This window comes from Schistocerca serialis, chromosome 3 (genome assembly GCF_023864345.2).
Source record: "Schistocerca serialis cubense isolate TAMUIC-IGC-003099 chromosome 3, iqSchSeri2.2, whole genome shotgun sequence".
NCBI lineage: Eukaryota > Metazoa > Arthropoda > Insecta > Orthoptera > Acrididae > Schistocerca > Schistocerca serialis.
In genome coordinates, this window is record NC_064640.1 from 386,780,539 (window position 1) to 386,806,196 (window position 25,658).

At 39.4% G+C, this 25,658-nt stretch overlaps 1 protein-coding gene across 1 annotated transcript in view; it reads left to right on the plus strand.

The window, feature by feature from the left end:
- The window catches only part of LOC126470222 (lysosomal aspartic protease-like), a 42,483-nt gene extending 26,520 nt beyond the window's left edge, over window positions 1-15,963 (plus strand). Inside the window, exons 5-9 of the mRNA XM_050097907.1 lie at window positions 5,220-5,419; window positions 5,538-5,660; window positions 8,380-8,539; window positions 11,193-11,285; window positions 15,647-15,963. Coding sequence (XP_049953864.1) covers window positions 5,220-5,419; window positions 5,538-5,660; window positions 8,380-8,539; window positions 11,193-11,285; window positions 15,647-15,799 — 729 coding nt within the window. The 3' untranslated portion in view covers window positions 15,800-15,963. The remainder of the gene's footprint in view (window positions 1-5,219; window positions 5,420-5,537; window positions 5,661-8,379; window positions 8,540-11,192; window positions 11,286-15,646) is intronic.
- The last annotated feature ends 9,695 nt before the right edge of the window (window positions 15,964-25,658 follow it).

Here is a 25,658-nt window from a genome sequence, read left to right on the forward strand (position 1 = left end):
AGTCCTAGGGTGTCAATTTACTAATTGGCTCATGTTGTTAAAACTTGAAACTGGAAGGACAATAGTCGTTCACTGCACTCAAAAAAGTGCTTTGTTCTCAGTTTTGTATACATTTCTCTTGCTTGTACAGAAAGTATTTGAAGGAATGCAACTGTATAGACTTCCACTACAAGCTGTTCTACTAATTTTGGAAAAAAAAACATGATATCATAATGTATTTTGCAAACTTCTGATGAAAAAATTGTCAAATAGTCTTCGATGTAATTCTTGAGGTAAGTTCTCAAAACGTTTTTATACTCTGTCGCAACAAATATTTCAAATGATTTTCTGACAAAAGCAAAATTTACATAAAAATAGGTATGATGTATTGTAGTTGGAGTGACAGTTTAGGCTGCAAAAATAATGATTTATTGTACAATTTCTATCCGCAGTTGTTTAGATGTAACTTTTGAAGACATGAAATGACAGTTCATTCCTACACTAGTAGGATTTCATCATTGCTTCTGGCACTGCAAAGCTAGTCAGCAGTCTGAAATTTTAACTTCTCTTACTTCACCTATTACTTTTACAAGTCTAGTAAAACACAATATTTCTAGGTCCAGAGCTTCACCTACACCCCCTAGAATATTAAGAAGTTTTTGGGTCCAGTGACAGCTGGCAGGCAGCAAATATAAAGGGACACATGTAATTGGTACTCTGGGGGTATGCAACTAGTCACACTCACAAAAGTTCTTGGCTCTAAGCTTTATATTTATTTTTAGTGGATACTCTAGAACAGGGATCAGGATTTCTAGAAGTTCTCAATTCTGACTCTGTCATCTCTGTACATGTACCCCCTCATAGTATTTGTGGTTAATAATATGGACTTGTTCAAGGGAAACTGCAGCAGTCACTGTGCGAATACTGGACCCAAAAACAACTTGTATGTGAGTAACCTGTTTGTAATGATTGTGAAGAAAAGTGTGCACCATTCTACAGGTTCAGTTTTCAGGAAACTTCCAACAGAAATGATAAGTGAATGATAAACCTCAGGTTTTCAGATCTGAACTACAGGAATTCCTTTGACACTTTCCTTCTATCCTTTACAGAAATTCCTAAATTCCTCACAGCAGCTTAGACATCCTCGTGTACACACACACACACACACACACACACACACACACACACACACACACTGTTTATAAAACGTCAGTGTCTGAAACTACTCCAGATAGTCTAACTGAATCATACTCATCAACTTTTTCACTCAGGTAATGGTGAAAGAAATATATGTACTTTGTTTTGCTTTTGTGGAGCTGATGCACAGACTATGCAACCATTGTTAGCGTTACAATCTTTCTACTGTAGTGGCACCACCGTTTAGGATAGAGAAAGTTAGTTTTGTGCAATATTCTGAGCACAAGTTACAGCCAGGGGCAGGCGAGATTGCAGTGAGTTACGCATACCAACAGTTGCAAACTAGAATAGAGGCCACAGGGCCATCAAATTGCTGGAAGAGTATACGTAGCGGTGTGGCATGTTACAAATCACAGGAAGAAGGAGCCCACTGGCCAACCTAGCGTGTTATGAGTACGTGACGCGAAGCGGCGCATATGGCAAAACAGAGGTGCACAGCTGCATATAAATAGGTGCAGGTTTCTAACAAGATTCATTCAAGTTTGGCAGCTCTCCTGGACGGCAGGGTGTGTCACACCACCAGCTACACGCAGCAGCAGATGGGGTGCCAGCATTCCAGTCCATGGCAGGTTGCTGGTTCGACCCTCTGAGGCCAACGCGGGGTCCGTAGCCAGCCAGTGGTGGGCCACTCCACAGCTCACTACCGCGGGCAGTCATCCTGGCTTCCAACACACGCCGGAGGCATCCCGAGGCGAGGGCTGCAGATTCGGACACCGGATTGTGGGCGCTTGTTGTCGCCGCGATCTCATTCACGCCAGTGAAAAGCATGCAGCTGGCCGCCTGCGGCTCACACCAAGTGGCACTGAGTCGGCAGGGACGCCTACCGCTGAGTCAATTGCCAGCGTCCTGATGATGCCGCAACTACGCTGGCATACAAGGCCGACACACAGTGCGTGCACGGGTTGCTGGGGCAGCCATTGCGCGTCAAGCCGTTTCGCAGACAGCGAAGTGGTGTCCTTCAGCATTGCGGGACCCAGTGACGCAGATCGAGAGGAATGGGGGCACTGTAGTTGAAAACAATAAATCACTTGGAAAGTTCGGATGAGTCTTAATACGATGCCTTCTACCTCTTCCCACTATATTTGGTCATCCTGATACATTCAGTGGCAGAAGCTCCCACTATACAACATCTGATATATGATGCCTGTTCAAATTTCACACCAGTGGCATAAGAGTGGCACTAGTAGCACCACTATGAAGATGGAAATAGGATTTACTTTAAATACATACTATAATGGTCATGAGCATTTCCCACCTTTGAGGTTGGAGGTGGTGAGTTGATGTAAGTCAAGAATGCCTTTAAGGTAAAAAAAAAATAAAAATAAAAAAAACTATTATCAGCAGCTCATTTCTGCAGTACTGGAGACAGACTTGGCAAGAATGTAGCCACTGTACATGATTGTTGGCAGCAGTGGTCATGAGAATGTAATGATGCAAGAAGACGCATTCCTGATGGCTATGTGGCAGTACGGAGAAGGAAGACCATTGTGTTCTGGGTATGGCTCTGGCTGCACTGTACTGCACCTGCAGTAGCAATTTGAGCCGCATTTGGTAACACAGTGACACAACAAACTGTTAAAAATTTGTTACTTCAAGGACAGCTCCAAGCCAGACACCCTGTAGTGTGCATTACACTGATCCCAACCAAACGCCATATGTGACTTCAGTGGTGTCAAGCGAGAGTTCATTAGACGGTATGGTGGAAGTCTGTTGTTTTCTAATGGAAACTAGTTCTGTCTTGGTGCCAGTGATGGCTGTTATGTTGGTTAGGAGGAGGCCAAAGGGCCTGCAACCAACCTGTCTGCTGGTTAGCACACTGGACTCGCATTCGGGAGGATGACGGTTCAATCCCGCGTCCGGCCATCCTGATTTAGGTTTTCCGTGATTTCCCTAAATCGCTCCAGGCAAATGCCGGGATGGTTCCTCTGAAAGGGCACGGCCGACTTCCTTCCCTGTCCTTCCCTAATCCGATGAGACCGATGACCTCGCTGTTTGGTCTCTTTCCCCAAAACCAACCAACCAACCAACCTGTCTGCATGCTAGACACACTGCAGCTACACCTGCGAATTATGGTCTGGGGTACAATTTCATATGACTGCAAGATCGCTCTCAGGATTATCCCATGCACCCTGACTGCAAATTTTGTATGTCAGTCTGGTGATTTGACTTGTTGTGCTGCCATTCATAAACAGCATTCCAGGGAATATTTCCCAACAGGATAATGCTCTCCCACATACCGCTGTTGTAACCCAATGGCCTTTACAGTGTGTCTACATGTTGCCTTGGCATGCTTGATCACCAAATCTCTCTGCAATCAAGCACATGTGGAATATCATCGAACGACAACTCCAGCGTCATCCACAACCAGCAGTAACAACTGTCTCTGTATTGACTGATCAGGTGGAACAGGCATGGAACTGCATCCCACAAATTGACATCTGGCACCTGTACAACAAAATGCATGCACATTTGCATGCTTACATTCAACATTCTGGCAGTTACACTAGTTATTAATATACCAGTGTTTCACATTTGGAGTGGCTTATCTTGCACTTACATTAGCCTGTGATCTTGAAATGTTAATCATTTAAATATGTGACGTAGACAGATGTACTCCCTATATTTCATTACTTTACGTTAAGAAATTTTTGATGTCGCAATTCTTTTTCCATCAGTGTAGTTGGAGCTGTTGTGTTGATTGTTAACATACTACATCATTTAACCAAACTATACATCAACTCCTCCTGGCTACACCATAATTACACAAAACATAAGATTGTTGATTTTAATTCATATGGGGAAGACCCCAAGACCTGAAATCTCACTTTATTCCAGTGATGTAATATTCTGTGTAACCTATATTAGATTGCCTCTTATGTTGTCTCACTTTAACCAGCCATATTTTTAGCAATGTGTCCTTTTATGAGTGGATACCAAGTGTGTAAAAGAGTAATGATCACTAAATCAAGGGAGGGAGACCAGATTAATAGATGATTGCATTCTTTCTGTTTATGTTAGTGTTTTTTTCAAATTACATCTTCATAATTTAAAGTAAATATAAATTAGTATTTCAGCATACATGAAGCAGATGTGATTACTATGAAAGAAAAATTCACTCAAGGGAAAGATTACCAAAGTGGTATAAAATTTATTGAGCAAAGAAATAGTCAGTTTTCCACTAATACTAGCTGTGTCAAAGTGGGATAATAGATTGTTTTGTAGGGCGGGCAACCACAGCCAATCTTCAACATTTTTCCAAAGAAAATTCTACACTGACTGTATGAATGATTTTTATTAAATCTGCGACTGGTTTCGCACCACATTTTTCAGCATCGTATTTTATTTTTATTTTCTAGGTCATTGCCGTTCGCATCATTTAAAAAAGATTTTTAAATTTTAACTACTGATTTCACCAGATGACAGTATATTGGACGTGAATGGTGGGGAGTGGCTACAGGGCAATGTTCAACATTACTATGTTATAAATAGTGTTTGTGAGTACTTTTCTTGTTTCATTCAAAAAAATGGTTGTTTAAAAGTTTAATTTGTACCTCAGAATTGGGGGAATAGTTTATATGAGCTCTTATTATATTATTTTTTGTACAGATTGCCTGAGAATGCACCGATAAGTGGTGCGAAACCGGTCACAGATTTAATAAAAATCATTCATACAGCCAGTTCGGAATTTTCTTTGTAAAAAAGGGATAATAGAGCCTTTGATCATAATTAAAATGAAAAACAGCAATTGCAGAGTTTGTATTTGTATTTAATAAACATTATATAAAAAAGTGGACTAATTTATTCTCTCTAACCACTGGTCATAGAGTTCTTCTATAAATTAATAAGCTCTTTGGGAGTCTGGTGGAATTTACAATCCCATTGGCACCTATCACTTCAGAGTCTGTGTTATGTAATAAAATGAAAGTGAACTTTACAACAGAGTTAATACTGTAGGGCATACTTCTTTGGTATGACTAGTAAATTTGTTTACTGTTATGCGTCACATAAACTTTTGTCACATGAACTCTATTATTCTGTTTCAGATTGGTCATCTTGTAGTTGAAAATCAGACTTTTGCCGAAATTGTGAAGCTGCCGATGATATACTTATTTAGTATTGCAGATGGGGTGGTGGGACTGGCATATGACAGTCTTTCCATAGATAATGTTGTTCCAGTCTTTTACAATATAATGAAACAAAACCTGATCAAAGCCCCTCCAATATTCTCTTTCTATATAAACAGGTAAAATAAAATAGAAAAATTATTCTGCTTTTTAGAATAGGCAGAACTCCAAATAATAGAAATCAATTATCTTTATAGTGTAGACATGTCATTATATAAGATTTTCTTTGTCCCACAGAGACAGGACAACAGACAGAGGTGGCAATCTAATACTAGGAGCTTCAGAGAAAAAACATTACAATGGAAGCTTTACATATCTGCCAGTAACAAAGAAGGAGTATTGGCAGTTCCATATGGATAAGTTAGTGTCAGAGAATTTTTTAATTATCAACTTATTATGAATATAGAAATACAAGACAGTATAATCAGAAAATGTTGAGAAATTTGCGGTTGCAGCACCAGAGGACACCAGTGAAGCATTTCTTCATATGTAAACTGCAGTTTGCATACTGAATTAAGTGCTCCTGCCCAACTTTCCCCACTTATTCCATTTGTCTCTCCTCCCTCCCCCCCCCTCCCCACTCTCTCTCTCTCTCTCTCTCTCTCTCTCTCCCCCCCCCCCCCCCCCCCCCCTCTGTCATATTAGAAATTTTTGTAGCATGTAACAGAATACCATGTATATCTACTTCAGTACATGATATGTTACTGCTTTGTTCCATTATCAACACATTGTTTTTGTCTTACTTTCTGTGCATTAGAATCTTTAAACTACCAAGTAACAAACGTACCATTAATCAGGGATTCAGAATAAAAACTGCAACAGAATAATATAAAGAGCTCATACAATTTCTTTGGTGGAAAGTACAGCTGAAATATCTAATCCCACCCTTTTCGGGTTATAGTGCAGTTTATCATTAATAACATGCAACTCTTGGCCAATCAATGTCAATTTTGTTCACTTATGACAAAGTTGGAATTGAGGCACAAACTAACATGTAACTGTTAAATTTTGTTGTCTAACAGATTTGTTGTTGCTAAGACAATGGAGTTGGTCCAAATATTTATGGAATAGGACTATCATTTTCATACGGGTCAGGCTTCAGTCATTTATGACAAGCACAGAGGCTGTTGCACAAACATTTGTACCTATGACAACAGTGTCAATGTTACCTAAATGGTCAAAGATTTTTAAAAAATTACACTGTAAATGAGAGTGAACTGTATGCTCAGGAGTATGAATTGTCAGCTTTGTCTCTGGAACAACTATTGTCTTTGAATGTGTTTTATGAGCTGGGAGATACATTGTCTATGTGTCTCACGTAACAATGTGGAAGCCATAGTAGAAATGGCACTAAGTTCATGTCAATCTGAGGCATGGATGTAACAATATGAACAAGTGGATAATAAAAAAACAATGTATTCACAACAAGAAAACAATGTCATGCAACATATCAGCCCATTTCACAGTTTTAATCTGTCAGGAAGTTTCATATTAGCCTATTTACTGCAATATACTCTTTATTTCAAGTTCACAGTGTTATTTACCTAGGTACCCACTGCTACTACAACTATATTTCAGACATAGTCAGGTGTTGGATTGTATGAGAGACAAAAATAAAAACAGGATACAGCGTACAGACAAATTTTCCACCAGGAAACCAGCAGGATGGATGATTGTCTCTGAGAGGAAGACTCTTGCAATTGTAGTTTATGACAAACACAGTGGCTAGTGTAGACAAGTGACTATTGTATTAATTTTATGGGACATTACATTACATACAGAAGGTAGCCTGGCCAAAGTAGAGTTAAAGCAACAGATCTTTATGAGAATGCAGTATTGGATAATGATGGTTATCTTCCCTTACTATAAAACATGTTGTTGAAGAATGTTCATTCCAAGAAAGCAAATTGACAGAAAAGATTGAGCAAGGGTAAAGGAAGATAAATGGTTTTATAATGTGTTTGTGACTCCATCTTGAAGTACTGTGAAAATAGTCAACAGATGTGTTAAAAGACATTTAAAAAGAAATGCAGTTTTCAAGAGTAGGTGTTAAAATTCAATTACCATATCTGTAGTGAATTATTTTGCTACTCACATATATCAGTGTCAGACAAATCAGAACTGGGGCCTGCTCAGATAGTTGTTTTTTTCCAAGCTCCAGCTCTGGTAAGATTAGGAATACTTAATACTGGAGTCAGTTACTGTCACATACTATACAGTGTGTATCTAATGGGCTATTAAGGCATGTGTAATGTTTCTCAATAAGACAGCTTTGAAGTTTTGTGCATGTTTCTTCCACCATCACTTTCAGTCATCTAGTAAATGCTTTGTACATTGAATGTTAAGATTTATTTCAGTACATGATGCTATCCAAACATGCTAAGAATTTTGTAGAAAAAAGTAGTAAAAGTTCTTGTTTACTAAATTTCTCTATGATTCTACTTGTTTCTCTTCATTGGAATTGAAGTGTTGGTTTCTCAACTGGAAAGGAAGAGATGTATATCAAAAGAGTGGGTGTATGTCGAGTGGTTAAGAGCAGTGATCATGTTGTTATTTGTCAGGAAGGCACTAGTGTTCACTTGGCATTGTTACATACTCGGTATGCTTTTTCCAACTGCAGAGAGGACAGTGAAAATTGCATATTTATTCCATATGTGGCATTATTAGTCACTTACCAATCTCTGATAAGACGTAGGTACCTGTAAGACGGGTGCTGCATCAGTCAACTGCTGTAAGAAAAGAAATATTAACTGTACTTGACTCTCAGCTTACTCTTCTGGAATTAACAGACACTGATAGAAGATGGTAATGGCAGTCTTTTCTCATAATATTTAAAATTATTCAAAGAAGATAGTTCAAAGGGGGAGTTTTAACATAGAGAGTGTTTCTTGCACCTTCTAAGATTGAAGCACTACTTTGCTTTCTCAAAGATGATTTGAGACGTAGGTGGATAACTGAAATATTGATTCATCACGTAGCATACATTATATTAGAATGCTGAAATTTATAGCAAACTTCTTCATGCCTGTGGATATATTCAACTTGTTGACATAACTGTTCTTTTCATTCATATGTACAGAATAGATGTTGACCTTGGAACAAAACTGATTCCATTTTGTGAAAATGGTTGTGAAGCACTTATTGATACAAGTACCACAACAATAACTGGTCCAGCATCGGAAATTGAAAAAATTCATGAAATATTGCCAGTGTCACCATTTGTCCTGGGACGGTATCGGGTAAGCACGGCTTTTCCTTCCTCATCGTGTAATGATATAAGGAGTGTTGCATTTATTTACTGATGTACATGAGAAATTTGCATGTTAGGACATAGAGTAATTTTGATTAGGACACCACGTTTTGACTACATGTGCTTTTCTGGAGAGTCAGTAATTTGTATTAAAAATTTTTCAAGACATTCACATCCTGAGAGTAACTGTTATGAAAACTGTTTGTAGAAGTTGTCTTCTGACAGTAAACATGATCAAAATTTGCAGGTAAAAGGTGTCCTGATCTTTGTTCTTCTCATGTTTTATGTGCAGGAAGTTACTTATTTGTGTTTCTAAGATTTCCCAAAATTGAAAATGCTGGCAACAAAACAGTCTGGATCAATGCAATAATTGAAGTTTTGCAAGTGATGGGCATGACAAGAGATCCTGCAAAGCAAAACTAAATGCCTTCTCTCAAAACCACTCATCATGAGAATTCATTTAATCTCATAACAAAAAATAGATCTGACATATTTGAGGAATGTTATGTAACTTGAAGGTGGAGGGGGAGGAAAAGGAAAGGAAAGGAAAGGTAAGGTAAGGAATTCATGACATCAGCTGCATTGGGACTTCATGCGCAATCGGTGCAAACGAGTGTCAATTTTGTGCCAGATTAGGATTTGAACCCAGGCTCCTCTGCTTAGTAGGAAGTTATGTTAACCATTGCACCACCCAGACACAGCGTTTATCACAATTGCGTCGACCATCTCAGTATGCCCCTTGGCTGACCAACATCCCCACCAACTGCACCTATCAGGTTTCCCCATCCATGCCCCCCCCTCCCGGTCGCTACTTTGAGATTCTCACAGGAGGTCAAATGTGATTGTGCATATGCTCTGAAGGTGACAGATTCATAGGGCATCGAGGCAAATCAGTTATATTAATGCATGATGTCTTTTCTTTTGGACATGCCCGAACATATTCTGACCTCAAATATAATGAGTTACCTTGAACACAAGGTCTTCTCCATCAAACCCATACGGATTCCAAAAACATTGGCCATGTTAAATGTAGCTTGTGCCTTTTTCACATGACACACTGAAATCCATGTATCAAGGCAGTTGTGTAGCTGCAGTATTTCCTGACTTCTGAAAAGCTTTTTGAGTCTGTACCACATTGACATTAACAAAAGTGCATTCAGATTGGGTTCCAAACTAAATTTGTAGCTGGATTGGGTATTTGTTTGTAAGGAGGACACAACATGTTGTGGATGGCTAATCATCGACTGAAGTAGAAGTAACTTCAGATGTGTCCCAGGGAAATATGTTGGTACTCTGTGTTTTCACCTATACAGTTGGCAGTAGTATCACATACATGAGGTATAAAAGGGCACTGCATTGGCAGAGCTGTCATTTGCACTCATGTAGATCATGTGAAAAGGGTTCCGACATGTTTTTGGCTGCGCAGTGGGAATTAGCAGACTCCGAACACGGAATGACATTTGGATCTAGATGCATGGGACAATCCATTTTGGAAGTCATTATGGAAGTCAGTATTTTGAGATCCACAGTGTCAAGAGTGTGCTGAGAATACCACATTTCAGCTATTATATCTCAGCACAGACAGTGCAGTGGCTGATGGCCTTCGCTTAATGACTGAGAGCAGCAGTGTTTGTGTAGAATTGTCAATGCTGTGTGAAATAACTGCAGAAATCAATGTGGGACAAATGATGAATGTCTCGTCTAAGACAGTGCAGCAGAATTTGACATTAATGAGCTATAGCAGTAGATGACTGCCAAGAGTGCCTTTGCTAACAGCACATCATCAGCTGCAGCACCTCTCCAGGAATTGTGACCATACTAGTTGGATCCTAGATGACAAATGAATTCCAATTTCAGTTGGTAAGTTTTGCTGGTAGGGTTCGAGTGTGCTGCAGACCCCATGAAGCCATGGACCCAAATTGTCAACAAGGCTGTATGCAAGCTAGTGGTGGCTCCATAATGGTGTGAGTTGTATTTACATGGAATGGATTGGGTCCTCTGATCCAGTTGAACGAATCATTGACTGGAAATGGCTATGTTCGGCTGCTTGGAGACCATTTGCAACCACTCATGGACTTCATGTTCCTGAATAATAATGTAAGTTTTATGGATTACGATGAACCATGTTACCGGACCACAATGTTCACGTTTGGTTTGAAGAACATTCTGGACACTTCGACCTAACAGTTTAGCCACCCAGGTTGCCCAACATGTCTATGGGACATAATTCAGGGGTCAGTTTGTGCACACAGTCCTGCATCGGCAACACATTCACAGTTATGGATGGCTGTAGAGGCAGCATAGCTCAGTACTTCTGCAGGGTGTTCCAACGACTTGTTGGGCCCATGCCATGTCAAGTTGCTGCGCTACACCAGGCAAAAGAGGTCCAACATGATATTATAAGTACCCCATGATTTTTGTCACCTCAGTGTATTATTGTATTTTCAAATGTAGTCAAGTTTTATATAAGTCGGCCAAACATTAGCTGTGACCAGTGTATTATTGTATTTTCATATGTAGTCAAGTTTTGTATAAATCTGCAAAACAAACAAACTCTAAATAGTTTTCCATTATTGAACTTATTAATTATGTGTTTATTTATTTATTTATTTATTTATTTATTTATTTTTTTTTTCAAAAAGGTTCCATGTAACAAGGTGATCAAACTCCCTGCTATTCATTTTGTCCTGCAGGGAAAAAATTTTACGCTCAAGGGTCCTGATTATGTACAAGAGGTAAGGTTCAATATGTAATAAATTACTTTTCCATAGTATCTGTATTTAATTAATGTAAAGGTTTGAATAAATGTTACCTTAGTCTGGATTATCTACAGTGGCTCTAATTTCCAAGAACGTTGTGTGAATTTACACTCTATAATTTGTTGCTTCTCTTTCAGATAATATAGCTTTTCTGAAAGTAACTGTGTTATACATTTAGGAGCGCTAAAGGTTCTGAAAATAAGATGCAATATAAGTTCATGTAGAGGGAAAGAAACTGCATGTTGACCATAGTGGAAACTAATATTTTTTAAAGTAAGCTGAAGTTATATGAAGCAACACTGTAGTAATGGAATCAGAAGTCAACTTGCTCACCACACTATCAGCTAAAAACAGCAAAATAATCTCAGCCTCAAGAAATAACAATATTACTTTCAGAGAGTATATTTCAATGTTGTCAGCTTCGTTTTAGTAGCTGTTTATGGTAGGTCACTGTTGCAATACTGAATAGGTCAGACATTGCAATAATAGTACATTCCATGATACCTGAACATAATTAATTACATGTAGATTTCAAAAACAAACAGATAAATAAATGAGTGCCCTCAAGCTGTCTATCCTCTTACAGAAAACCCGAGCTGGTATTTATGGATGCCAAGCACATCATGTTTCATTATTTTCAGTGTGTTGTGACTGCCCGAAGGCTGACAGACACAATTTCAGAATAGGTACCAATTTTATTCAGTTTGTATGAAAGATTCAAACTAAATGAGGAGATGCCTGGGATTTCAGGCTTTCAAATGCAGTGAAGACAATAATATTGAATGTGATACGAAGAGTGGCTGTGACTCAATAAGTTACAGAATAACAACTGGCACTAGCAGAGATATTGATCAGCATGCTGATGTAGCATGCTGTGGACAATGCAAATAAAACTAGCACTCTATATAAATTCCACTCAAGGCAGATGACACTTAAAAGGAATAACCACTGGAAATCCAGACCACATGACATGACCTGTCTCTTTGGCTATTGGGATTAAGATGTGATCTACCTCATGGAAATGAGGAGAATGAGTGTTAAACCATTGTAGATCTAAATTTAAACTGTGATGCCAGTCATATCACATGTAGCGGTAAGTGCAGTACAATGTGTAGGCTCTCACTTTTGCATCTGCATTGAACCTTTAATGGAAGGGTCACAGAGGCTGGTCCTATGGCTGGCAGTAAATTTCCACTTTAATGTCAAAATTGTTATTACCTGGCTAGAAAATGGGACAAGGTATCTGCATTGATGTGGCAGGATGTATGTTTAAAATGAATACAGTGATTTTAATAACACAATAACAATGCCTTAAACTGAAGTCATTCTGCTATGTGATGAGAAATATATCAGTCAACCCCAGAAATCATCAAAAGGGCTTGTGGATGATAACCAACTTGAAAGGAACTCTGTAGGTGGACACCAGGTGGCTCATGTGGTTTTCTCTATTTGAGAAAAGCTCTTTTAAGATGTCTGCTGGTTCTTTCAGGTGTGTGAAACAGAATGTGTACATCAATACTGTAATTGTGCCTGCATCTGGGATGAATCCTGAGATATTAATTAATGTTCCAAATCACAAATTTTAATTTGGCAGTTCTACAAGGTATGGAGACTCAAAGGATGGCATTTAGTTGAGGAGTAATCAGCCATAGCTCCTATTTAATGAGAATATGTTCCAAATACTCTACCTCTGGCTTCAAGAACCTAGCTGTTCTGTCGGTTTCAGTACGGACTTGTCTGCACTAGTGGTGAGAGAATGTTTATATTGCCGATTATTCTATCCACCTGTAGCTCTGATGTCGGCTGCATGGTTTACCTGGTGCTGCTACGACATTCTGTGTCATATAAAGGGGCATTTCAGTTAGGGCATTTTGATCTTGTGTTGCTTGAGTACTTGGAGCAGCATGACAAATAACAGTGATGCTGGTGACTCATATGAGAATGGTGAAATTGAACTGGTGATGATGTAAATGGTATTTTCAGCTGCCTGCATAATTACTGCTGATCAACAATTTTGTGGACTTGTTAGAGTGAAGGACAATTCAGATTCAGCACTTCAACACATGACTTTAGGTCTATCACATTTGGTATAAGACAATGTTATATGAGACACATCATCCTGAGCTTGAGCAGACAAAATGCCAACATCAACTTATGCCTTGTTGCTAAGTCCCTCATTGTGTGCTTAGCACACTGGACTTGTTACTGGGAGGAAAATGGTTCAGATTCATGTCTGACCACCCAGATTTAGGTTTCCTGTAATTTCCCCATATCTCTCCAGACAAATGCCAGGATAGTGCCTATGAAAGAGCATGTTTGTAAAATTCTTGAGACAATCTGAGCTTGTGCTCCGTCTTTAATGACCTCAATAGCAGTGATACATTAAACCCTAATTTTTCTTCCTTCTTTCCTTCCATCCTTCCCATTACACACAAGTGTGGCGCAGTAACAATTCCTACTGAATACACAAAACCTCTCAAGACACTTGATTGTATGAGTTGTACTGCCATAAATGAAAAAGACTCCTCCTGAGGAGAAAACTTGTCCACCAGTGGAGTGAGTTCCTGAGCACACCAGGCTAGAAAGTAACGGCAGTGGCAGTATGTTCACAACTGTTCCTCAGTGAAGATGCAATCTACATAACTTCAATCATAGATGAGTAATAATGTTGTTATGCTCTAAAATCCTTGTAACCAATTTGTTGTATCAATTTTATTCAGGTTCTACCAGAAGTTCAAGCCAAAGAAGTTGTTGCTTGGTATTTCAATTTAACTTAAGAGGGTAATCAAGAATAAAACAGTGAAAATATAGGTTTTGTTTCCAAGTTGGATTTAAAAGGTAAAGAGCAAAAAATGAGGGATGCTGAAATATGATTAGCAATGAAAGCTGATACCCTAATTGGGTGTAATGGATAAGTCCTAGAGTGGCTGTTGGCAGTGGCAAAATTGGGTAGGTGTTATGAAGACAATGTGGATAGAACTGGCACTCGATGTAAATTCACTATGTGCCGATGAGTGCTGGCTTATAATCGTAGTGAAGAGGAATTAACTCTCAGTAATGCAGCCTACACATTGTAATGACCTCCTAAGTTGATAACATCTCACAGTCTGCCAAGGGGCAATGACAATAGAAGTCTGATACTGATGGATTGCTTTCCATTGAAGAATTCTGAAATGTGTAATTTATTCAAAAATGAGGTGGTCTATAGATATTTTTTGTGCAGTTTATACTTTAGTTTAGTTTGAATATGAGGAGACCATACCATTTAAAATTATCAAAAAGGCTGAAAATAAACAAGTGTTATATGATTCACTGTGTCTGCTCCACGTTGTTTGTAAAATGCTTGGTTAATCATACATCTAGGATGCTACAAGAAAGGCACTTTTCCTACAATAACAACCTCATATTAATTTCAAAGTTTATTCTTGTATGAGGGCAATTAGGTGCCCACACCCTCCATCCACGTGTTTGATCCAAGCACCACAGTGAGAGAGTTGAAAAAATTACAATATTTACATTGTAACTCTGATTTTTTTCCCTTGCACATTAGATGTGAATATGAAAAAGAGAAAGGCAAGTGGCACTGTAAAAGTTGCCCACAGCAGCACATTCAAAAGTTGCTTGTGGAGGGGGGGGGGGGGGGGGGATAGTAGTACTAACAAGGACAAGAAGAAAATATTTTGGCCTAATTAAAAGATGGTACTGATATCAGTGAAATAAGCTTTATATTTTTTGGTATATGTTGCATAATAATGGAAGTAGAGAGGCAACTTGAGTTTTGCAAGTCTTTTCAAAGAAGCTCAATTGTGTATGCTATATTTAAATGGGCAAACTGGAACATGGTCCAGTCATAAAATTCTTTTGTCGTGAGTGGCTCATAATTGACATAAATTTATCCAAAACTGGTGGAAGCTTATGTGCAGTTTTCATTTTCAACAGATCAGAAATGGGTGGCTAAATTCAAACATTGCCATACTTTGCTTGAAAATTATCAGCTTGAAGGATGTCACAGAGCTGTAACCATAGGTGAAAACATGGAAAGTACACTTTTCCTTGTAACTGTTGTGTCCTGATACAAAAGTAGTGTGCTTTTCGATATGTTGGAATCCATTTTTTGTAGGCTTCCTGGGAAAATTTCTGTTGAGATACTAGTATAGTGATGGAAGCTAATATTGTTCTTCAAATATGTGTTTATAAAATGTCAGGTATAATGCCACATTTGAATAACCATAGCTTTCAGTATCACGTGCCTACTGGTACGTAAAAGTGAAAGAGGGTATTTTACAATCATATGATAAATGGGCATTATGATACATAAAAGTTTATTTTTCTTTCAGATTACAAAGTGGGGCTTCACTGTCTGCCTATCTGCACTGGTTGGAAATGAAGCAAGTAATATTTGGTCACTAGGAGCATCATTTATTGCACAGTATTACACAGAGTTTGATATGAAGAGTGACCGTATCGGATTTGCAAAAGCTAATATATAGCATAAAGGCAATGATAAATTTGCAGTCTCCTAATTTGTGTTCATTTCAATTATATCACTGTTTTTCTGGCTGAAACAGGCTGCTGTATTGTACAGACTGATTTACTATTCATTTGTTTGATAATTATGTGATTTATTATAAATAAAAATGCCATTTTAAAAAAATCCTCTGCAGCTATAGTCATTATTACAAATGATTGAAGCGATTTCACGTGGTGGCCGTGCGGTTCTAAGCGCTTCAGTCCGGAACCGCGAGACTGCTACGGTCGCAAGTTCGAATCCTGCCTCGGGCATGGATGTGTGTGATGTCCTTAGGTTAGTTAGGTTTAAGTAGCTCTAAGTTCTAGGGGACTGATGACCTCAGATGTTAAGTCCCATAGTGCTCAGAGCCATTTGAACCATTTGAAGCGATTTCACAGCTCTACAATAACTTTATTATTTGAGATATTTTCACAATGCTTTGCACACACATACAAAAACTCAAAAAGTTTTTTTAGGCATTCACAAATGTTCGATATGCGCCCCTTTAGTGATACGGCAGACATCAAGCCGATAATCAAGTTCCTCCCACACTCAGCGCGGCATGTCCCCATCAATGAGTTCGAAAGCATCGTTGATGCGAGCTCGCAGTTTTGGCACGTTTCTTGGTAGAGGAGGTTTAAACACTGAATCTTTCTCATAATGAAATCGAATGAGAGAGCGTGGAGGCCATGACATGAATTGCTGATCATGATCTCCAGCACGACCGATCCATCGGTTTTCCAGTCTCCTGTTTAAGAAATGCCAAACATCATGATGGAAGTGCAGTGGAGCACCATCCTGTTGAAAGAGGAAGTTGGTGCTGTCGGTCTCCAGTTGTGGCATGAGCCAATGTTCCAGCATGTCCAGATACACGTGTCCTGTAACGTTTTTTTCGCAGAAGAAAAAGGGGCCGTAAACTTTAAACCGTGAGATTGCACAAAACACGTTAACTTTTGGTGAATTGCGAATTTGCTGCACGAATGCGTGAGGATTCTCTACCACCCAGATTCGCACATTGTGTCTGTTCACCATTAAGAAAAAATGTTGCTTCATCACTGAAAACAAGTTTCGCACTGAACGCATCCTCTTCCATAACCTGTTGCAACCGCGCCGAAAATTCAAAGCGTTTGGCTTTGTCATCGGGTGTCAGGGGTTGTAGCAATTGTAAACGGTAAGGCTTCTGCTTTAGCCTTTTCCGTAAGATTTTCCAAACCGTCGGCTGTGGTACGTTTAGCTCCCCGCTTGCTTTATTCGTCAACTTCCGCGGGCTACGCGTGAAACTTGCCCGCACGCGTTCAACCGTTTCTTCGCTCACTGCAGGCCGACCCGTTGATTTCCCCTTACAGAGGCATCCAGAAGCTTTAAACTGCGCATACCATCGCCGAATGGAGTTAGCAGTTGGTGGATCTTTGTTGAACTTCGTCCTGAAGTGTCGTTGCACTGTTATGACTGACTGATGTGAGTGCACTTCAAGCACGACATACGCTTTCTCGGCTCCTGTCGCCATTTTGTCTCACTGCGCTCTTGAGCGCTCTGGCGGCAGAAACCTGAAGTGCGGCTTCAGCTGAACAAAACTTTATGAGTTTTTCTACGTATCTGTAGTGCGTCGTGACCATATGTCAATGAATGAAGCTACAGTGAATTTATGAAATCGCTTCAATCATTTGTAATAGCCCTGTGTGTGTGTGTGTATATATATATATAATTTTTTTTCTTCTTTTTTTTCTAATTGTTGTGTATGTTACAACATTGGTATCAGTAAAAGTAACAGCTGACTTTGTAAAGGAATTATTGAGCTGTCAGTTGGTATATACTGTAAAGTCAACATTGTAGCTCAGCTATTAAATCTGAATGGTTCTTTAGACCGTAGCATACAGACATAACACAACTATATTATCACAGCCTTTGAGCTGAAATGAGGTGATAAATCCATCTATTTGATTGATGTGGAAGTGCTGAGGCTTAAGGTAGTGTGAGGATAAGGAAAAGGGATGGACAGCAAGGAAGTAGACATGAACGTGGCGACAGAGGAAACTCATTCACATGCAAACAGGGAGAGTTTCAATTTCTACACGAGGAAATAGGTTGCAAAAGGGTTGGGGGAGGGGGGGGGGGGGTGGTCAGGAGATTGGTGGTTAAAGGAGCAGAGGTAAGTGGAGGATGGGGACTAATGAACTTGTAGCCCAGGAGAATCGAGAGTAGAAAGACTAAGGAACTGTTCCCAGTTGTATAGTTCTGAAAAGTTGGTAGAATGAAATTTTCACTCTACAGTGGAGTGTGCGCTGATATGAAACTTTCTGGCAGATTAAAACTGTGCGCCCGCGAAAGGCAAAGGTCCCGAGTTCGAGTCTCGGTCCGGCACACAGTTTTAATCTGCCAGGAAGTTTCTGAAAAGTTGGTTTTGTGGCATAGTTTAGTAAGATGCCATTGTAATCAACCATTCTGTATTGAGTTGCATGCTCTGCAACCAGTCAGTCAGAATTTGGCAGTGGCTGTTCATACCAGTGGAAGAGTTGCTTGGTGGATATGGTAATATATCAATTCATTACTACTGGTTGTACAGTGAATTGTCCCTGGAATGGGTGTTTGTCATTATTGTAAATGGAGTTGCTTTGAACAAGGTATACACCTTACTAAAATGCAATTTTTGCGTAGCTGATTGTCTTGAAGTTGGCTTCCTTGTCCTCACATAGAAGTACGATAATGGCACAGGCCTACTTTGTATGAATAAAACCGCTGTTGGTAGGATTCTGAAAGCCTTTTGAATCTCTGTTTATGAAACAAAATAAATATTTGTATTTTAACCCTTCAATCATCAGAATAACAAAATGTAACATTCATTTGCTTCTGTGAGCTGTCAGGTCCAACTACAAAGTGTTTGCTTTCTACTGCTTCACAAACACGACATTTCTCCATTACTGGACAACTTTCCACCAAGCATTCCCAAAGAACTAGTAAAAAGATAACATTTAAAGCCAGTAGATTGACATCATTATCAAAGCTGTTAACTGATAACTATTTAGCAAAATTTAGTATATTTAAATTTACAGTTTTTATGTTAAATCTTCTAAACATAGAAGATATAAATAATTTCTGTTATGTTGGAAGTAATAAAGTTTAATGGGTATAGTTGTATATGAACACACAAATTTATAAAAAAAAATTACCAAAACCTCGCATAAAGATATATGGATGAGAATGTGTCAGCACAGTGATTGCAGCAAGCCAGTACTAACAGAAACTCCTTTTTCTTCCAATATTGCAAGACAAACTGGAAAAATTTTCAAAATTTTAGATTACAGCTGTTTACAATACGTACAGTCTTGTCTTCTGGTCTTGACTTACAATCAGTTCTTCTGACTTCTTTACCCACAGTCATGGTCTTCACTCTGTTATCCATTAGTTTATTACCTCTTCATCATAGTGTCTTTTGCTCAAGCATGGTAATAGTAGTCTTTCACTTCGTTGAGGCACCATCAGTTTGTCCTACAAAATATTCCTTGCATTAGTACACAGAACCAGGTTTCCCTAACACATAACAAAATATATTAAAGCAAAGCTTAGTTGGAATTGTAGGAATGAGAAGACAAACTACTCAAAGAATGTGAGGTAAAATTTCTTAACATATACCACTTAATTTGCAACAAAGCAATTGTAAACAATTATTACATTGAAGATGTTTTCATGTGTAAAGTTAGACAATCAATAGCATCTTCAGATGACAAACAATGTAAGTGAAGATAAATTTTATATACAAGAAACTGTCATCATGAAATATCATAAGTTGGTGTGTATACCAAAAGTTAAACGACCAATCATACCCATGTACTGAAACATGAGGATATGAGAGAGTGTTTCGCAGAATGTATGTTGATCATATGAAATAACTTAGCAAAGCTTTTTCATATATAATTTTGCAGTAATATCGACATCCCATATCTTTTGATTCATTTTTGTAGTAATTTAACATTAATACAGTTCGGAATACAGACCATTATGCACATAAGTAAATAAATCCTAAGCTGTGCCTAGATGCATTGCCATGGTACAAAATACAAAAAGGTTGTCACTTGACAGAAGTAACACAGTGAGAAAACTGCATAAATAAAAATATTAATAAAGCTAATGGGATTGATGTGTCATTCCATATCTGTGATCAGTATTTTCATTGTGAAATTCTTTTTTGGAAGAAAATAGACAAGCTGCCTCCATATAGTGAAAAAAGAAGTATAATATTTCATGAGAAAATTAGTAATGCACACAAATATTATAGCAATTAGTGTATAACATGTGACTAAGTGTACGGTCAAACCATATCAGTGCATGGTAAAATATTGAAAACTACAAATAAGTACAAATTGAACTAAAATGTACAGCTCCTTAACCACTCATGTATGCTGGTGATATTGAATGTTCATTCATAAGTATTCATTTCCTGAACTATATTGAAAGTCAAGGTATTATGTTTGCATTCTTACACAGCAAAGTCAAATAATGTAATCACTTTGCACAAATACTGTCATGGTAACATTGTGTGTTTATAACCACCACAAACTGTCATGCTCATTGCTGAGTATCATGTCCCCATGAATCAAGCATCTACATCCTGGACTTTACCAGCTTCTCTTAGAGCCTGCTGGAGGCATGAGGGACTAGTTTTTGGAGGAGGTGACTGAGGCTTTGAAAGGCCTGTGGCCAGGTTCCTCAAAGCAAGGGCTGCCTGTCTGCCACAGCCTTCTGAGTTGGTGGTCACTCATGGTACACACTTTGTCTGAAACCACATGGACAGACCTCGTAGCGACAATGCAGCCAATGTCAGTAACACCTTCCAGCAGAGCAGAAGATGCCCTCAGCCAGAGACAGCATGCATGCCACCTTCCCTTGAATGCTGCGCATGGATGTAATTCAAATGCTGTGCCCAATCAAATTGCATTCCACTAGACCTACACAGATATGCCTTGTCCTGTTACAACAAGCTGTGTCTGAATTTAGTAAATGTCCATTATACAGCTAACAGTTCTTTTCTAGTTACATTTTTGATTCTTTCATGTTTTTGGAGCATCGTACATGCAGAAGCAACCATCAAGTGTTTATGTTCCCATCCAAAATTTTTATATAGAACAAATCCATAATCACTATCATCATAAAATAGACAAAATGTTAAGGAAGAAAGATTGTGTTTAATGTCACATCAACATCAAGGTGATTAGAGACAGAGCAGAAGCTCAGATTGTGATGAGGATGGGGAAGGAAATCGACCATACCCTTTGAAACCATCCCGGCATTTGCCTGGCGTGATTTAGGGAAATCATGGAAAATCTAAATCTGGATGGCCAGATGCAGGCTTGAACCATCCTCCTCACAGATGCGAGGCCACTGTGTCAACCACTGCCTCACCTCACTCGATAAACAAAATGCTAAGGATAAGTTGAGTCTGTACAGAACGTTGCAGTTACTGAGCACTTGTTATAGAATGAAAAGCTTCCTCACACTCTGTCCCATATCTAGACAGAATTCTTTTTCAGTAAGTTGCAGAAATGTGATGCATTTGTACCCTTGACTACTAATGTATTTTCTATGATATCCATACATGACGAAAAAGGATTTCAATTGATCCTTATTGTTGGGTACTGGAAACTCAGCAACGGCTTTAGAAAACTCTGTCCAAACAGGCCTCAGAAGGCCCAACAGTACCGATAGACTGCCATATCATCCTCAGCCTAATGGCATCACTGGATGTGGATATGGAGGGGCATATTGTCGGTAGATGTACTTTTCTCAGTAATGCAGTATCCCAAAAACTTCAGTTTATTAACTACAAATTTATATTTTTCTTATTTTAATGTCATCCCTCCTGATCGCAATTTGTCAAACACTTCTTTTAATAACAGGAACTTCTCATCCCAACTCTGAATGTAAAGCAAAATGTCATTAACATATATGGTTAACTTAGAAGACAATTCCTGACCTAAAACATGATTCAAAGCTCCAATGAACTCAGGTAATTTAAACCAAAGAATACATCACAGTGCTGGTAACCTTTACCATTGTACAAAAATGTTGTATATTTCTGAGATTCTGGTGCAAGTGGAACCTGATGAAATCCAGAGATCAAATCTAAGCTTGTAATCAGTTTAATACACTCCTGGAAATGGAAAAAAGAACACATTGACACCGGTGTGTCAGACCCACCATACTTGCTCCGGACACTGTGAGAGGGCTGTACAAGCAATGATCACATGCACGGCACAGCGGACACACCAGGAACTGCGGTGTTGGCCGTCGAATGGCGCTAGCTGCGCAGCATTTGTGCACCGCCGCCGTCAGTGTCAGCCAATTTGCTGTGGCATACGGAGCTCCATCGCAGTCTTTAACACTGGTAGCATGCCGCGACAGCGTGGACGTGAACCGTATGTGCAGTTGACAGACTTTGAGCGAGGGCGTATAGTGGGCATGCGGGAGGCCGGGTGGACGTACCGCCGAATTGCTCAACACGTGGGGCGTGAGGTCTCCACAGTACATCGATGTTGTCGCCAGTGGTCGGCGGAAGGTGCACGTGCCCGTCGACCTGGGACCGGACCGCAGCGACGCACGGATGCACGCCAAGACCGTAGGATCCTACGCAGTGCCGTAGGGGACCGCACCGCCACTTCCCAGCAAATTAGGGACACTGTTGCTCCTGGGGTATCGGCGAGGACCATTCGCAACCGTCTCCATGAAGCTGGGCTACGGTCCCGCACACCGTTAGGCCGTCTTCCGCTCACGCCCCAACATCGTGCAGCCTGCCTCCAGTGGTGTCGCGACAGGCGTGAATGGAGGGACGAATGGAGACGTGTCGTCTTCAGCGATGAGAGTCGCTTCTGCCTTGGTGCCAATGATGGTCGTATGCGTGTTTGGCGCCGTGCAGGTGAGCGCCACAATCAGGACTGCATACGACCGAGGCACACAGGGCCAACACCCGGCATCATGGTGTGGGGAGCGATCTCCTACACTGGCCGTACACCACTGGTGATCGTCGAGGGGACACTGAATAGTGCACGGTACATCCAAACCGTCATCGAACCCATCATTCTACCATTCCTAGACCGGCAAGGGAACTTGCTGTTCCAACAGGACAATGCACGTCCGCATGTATCCCGTGCCACCCAACGTGCTCTAGAAGGTGTAAGTCAACTACCCTGGCCAGCAAGATCTCCGGATCTGTCCCCCATTGAGCATGTTTGGGACTGGATGAAGCGTCGTCTCACGCGGTCTGCACGTCCAGCACGAACGCTGGTCCAACTGAGGCGCCAGGTGGAAATGGCATGGCAAGCCGTTCCACAGGACTACATCCAGCATCTCTACGATCGTCTCCATGGGAGAATAGCAGCCTGCATTGCTGCGAAAGGTGGATATACACTGTACTAGTGCCGACATTGTGCATGCTCTGTTGCCTGTGTCTATGTGCCTGTGGTTCTGTCAGTGTGATCATGTGATGTATCTGACCCCAGGAATGTGTCAATAAAGTTTCCCCTTCCTGGGACAATGAATTCACGGTGTTCTTATTTCAATTTCCAGGAGTGTATACTGAAACTTTTGTAATAACTCATTTATGTTCTCCAGCTTGCTGTTTCCTCGATGTATAACTTTTTTCAGATGTCTGGAGTGTAAAACAAGTCTAACACATCCATCACATTTTGCCAGAACCATCAGAGGTTTATAATAATCACTGTTACTTCTCTCAGTTATACCATGCTTTTCCATCTTTTGTAACTCCTTTCAATTGGTACATTATTTAGTTTTATAAAAAATGGGCCAAGAGGTTTCAGTTTTAATACACATTCAAAATTCTGTATCCGTCCTGGTATATCACTGAACACATCCCCATCTTTCCATAACAAACCTTTTTACTCATTCTTTTGTTCATCATGCAGCCTCTCAGTTTCAGATACCTTTCCCTCAATTGTTTTCATTAACCCTTGAGTGGGTGTGACTATGTATAAAGTGCACCAACCACAAATAAAATTGTTTTGCGTTGTTCCATTGTTGTTTCACAGTTGTAAGCTCATAACTATACCTTGATTACTGCTTTAAACACAGTGATAAATTGTGTTGTCATATGTGCAAGTGAGCAGCAATAGTATAAAATGAACAGCAAGCTATGTGAGAAAAAATTAGGATCGGTGCAGGAAAGTGACCCAGATTACAAGATAGCAGCACAGTTCTACAATGAGGCTTTTCTCAACGATATAATTTGTAATCGAGGAAATGGTTGGATGGGATCTGATGCGTCTGCACTGTTTAATGCTTTGAGTGAGTCATTACTGTAGGGTAACTCCTGTCCATGGCATCAGAGTGTTGCAATCAAAGTTCATTTCACTATTGTTTAATTAATCAGTGCTTTAGCTTATATCATGTAAATTTATTTTATCATTGTTTAATTAAACTAAGATTAAACTGTGAATTTGCTCATACGTATTTACCTTGGTATCTTGAAGACAGCAATTCTTCACATGCATACAATGTGCGCTGCGTACCTGCTGGTGTTATGAAAAATAGTGTGCCAGCTTGAGGGTTAATTCCTTGGCTTCAACTTCCTGTTCTGAATTATTCTGTACTATATGATCTCCCTCCTTCTTAAATGACAACCTATTTACGTTTTCACAAGCAACTTCCTTTCCCTCCTTTATAAATTTTTCTCGGATTATGTTTCCCTTTATGTCTGTCACACATAAGGTTTTCTCTTTCCGTCGAGAGCAGCACTAACTTTGTGTAACTTACTGCTCCCAAAATAAAATCTTGATGTAGTTCTGGAACTATCAAACAGTTGTGTTCAAATTCTATACACTTGATTTCAAATGTCAGTCAAATTTGATTTCTTACCATGTGCTGTGTCTAATCCTATTATAACTGGCATTTCAATATAATTCTTATATTGCCTAATTTCATTACTTAAAGCCTCTGACAATTCAGAAATTCTGCAATATGAGTCAGCTAATGTTTTTTCTTCCAAATTCCCTATTTTCAAGAAAGAATAGGGGTTTCCTATCTCATCCGCCCCTGTATCAATGCCTTCATCTAGAAAATCCCTTACAACTTCACTCAATTCCATATCCTTGCTATTCTGGATACTTTTGTTCCTGTTTCTAGTAGGTAAGTCACTTACCATCTTCATCCAATTAATATTTAAACCATAAGTAACATTGCTTCTTATATTATAATGGTCATCCCACAAGTTACCCAAAAGCTCAATTAAATCTTCACTCACCACTATCTTTCTTTTATATGATTCATAAATTGCATTGCATTTTTCTTTCCACCAGTCAGGGTAAACTCTTTTGCACAACATTGCTAATTTTTTCAAAGTGAGTAAGTAAGTAGCTCTTCCCTAACATTTACGCGAACTGTGTACAGAAAACTCTTTATCACTAATTTCCAGATTTAGAACTGAAGACTGATTAGACAACTCACATCCATATTTGTTCTGAACACTTTCTGTGACTGATTTATGAGCATAATTAGTATTCATACATATATTCAGACACTTGGTTTGTGGGACCGATGACCGTCACAGTCTGGTCCCTTTAATCCCACAGACCAACCAACCAACTTGGTTTGTAACTTCATTTACATTTTTACTTGCCTCTAACAAACTTAACGAATAATGTGGAACGATATTTCTTCTCATCTAACAAATCATCTTTTAATCCAACAAAATAATCTACTTTTTTTTTTTCATACTATGCAAGCCACCTGAGGGTACCCTGAGTACCTCTATCGGTTCTCCCTTCTATTCCAGTCTAGTGGAAAGAAGGATTGTCGGTATGCTTCTGTGTGGGCTCTAATCTCTCTGATTTTAT